This window comes from Oxyura jamaicensis (genome assembly GCF_011077185.1).
Source record: "Oxyura jamaicensis isolate SHBP4307 breed ruddy duck chromosome 4 unlocalized genomic scaffold, BPBGC_Ojam_1.0 oxy4_random_OJ73005, whole genome shotgun sequence".
Classification (NCBI taxonomy): domain Eukaryota; kingdom Metazoa; phylum Chordata; class Aves; order Anseriformes; family Anatidae; genus Oxyura; species Oxyura jamaicensis.
In genome coordinates, this window is record NW_023303855.1 from 5,313 (window position 1) to 5,864 (window position 552).

The 552-nt window shown below is 70.5% G+C and overlaps 1 protein-coding gene across 1 annotated transcript in view; it reads right to left on the reverse strand.

The window, feature by feature from the left end:
- The window catches only part of LOC118157224 (Krueppel-like factor 8), a 2,555-nt gene extending 2,112 nt beyond the window's left edge, over window positions 1–443 (reverse strand). The window contains exons 1-2 of the mRNA XM_035311486.1: window positions 304–443; window positions 76–212 (exon numbers count right to left, since the gene is read on the reverse strand). Coding sequence (XP_035167377.1) covers window positions 76–212; window positions 304–386 — 220 coding nt within the window. The 5' untranslated portion in view covers window positions 387–443. The remainder of the gene's footprint in view (window positions 1–75; window positions 213–303) is intronic.
- Window positions 444–552: the final 109 nt, after the last annotated feature.

The following is a 552-nucleotide window of genomic DNA, read 5'->3' on the forward strand; positions in this document are numbered from 1 at the left end:
TCACCCCGTCACCCTGTCACCCCGTCACCCTGTCACCCCGTCACCCCGTCCCCCGCTCCCCCGTGGCCCCGTTACCCGTGTGTATCCGCCGGTGGGCTTTGAGGTGGGAGCTCTTGGTGTACACCTTGTTGCAGCCCTCGAAGTCGCACTGGTGGATCCGCCGCTTCTTCAGGTCGGGGGACTCGGCGCGGGGCAGGCGCGGGGTGGCAGGCCTGGGGAGGGGACAGGGACAGGGACAGCCGTGCCGTGCACACCCCCCCGGTACCCCCCCACCCACCCCTCTCCTCCCGGGGCCGCACTCACTCGCGCTGCAGGTCCTGGAAGGGCGCGGGGCCGCTCTCCGAGGCGCTGTCCTCGCTGTCGCTCGGCATGTCCATGGGGAACATGGCGCCCGGGTCGATTTTCACTGGGGGGGGGCGGGAAAGAAAAGCTATTGAGGAACAAGGAGGGACGGGGTCAGGCCGGGAGCGCAGGGCACGTGGAGAGCCAACAGCCCAAAAACCCTCCCGCCGCCTCCAGCGCACCGACGGGAGGTGCCATGACCCCCCCCCC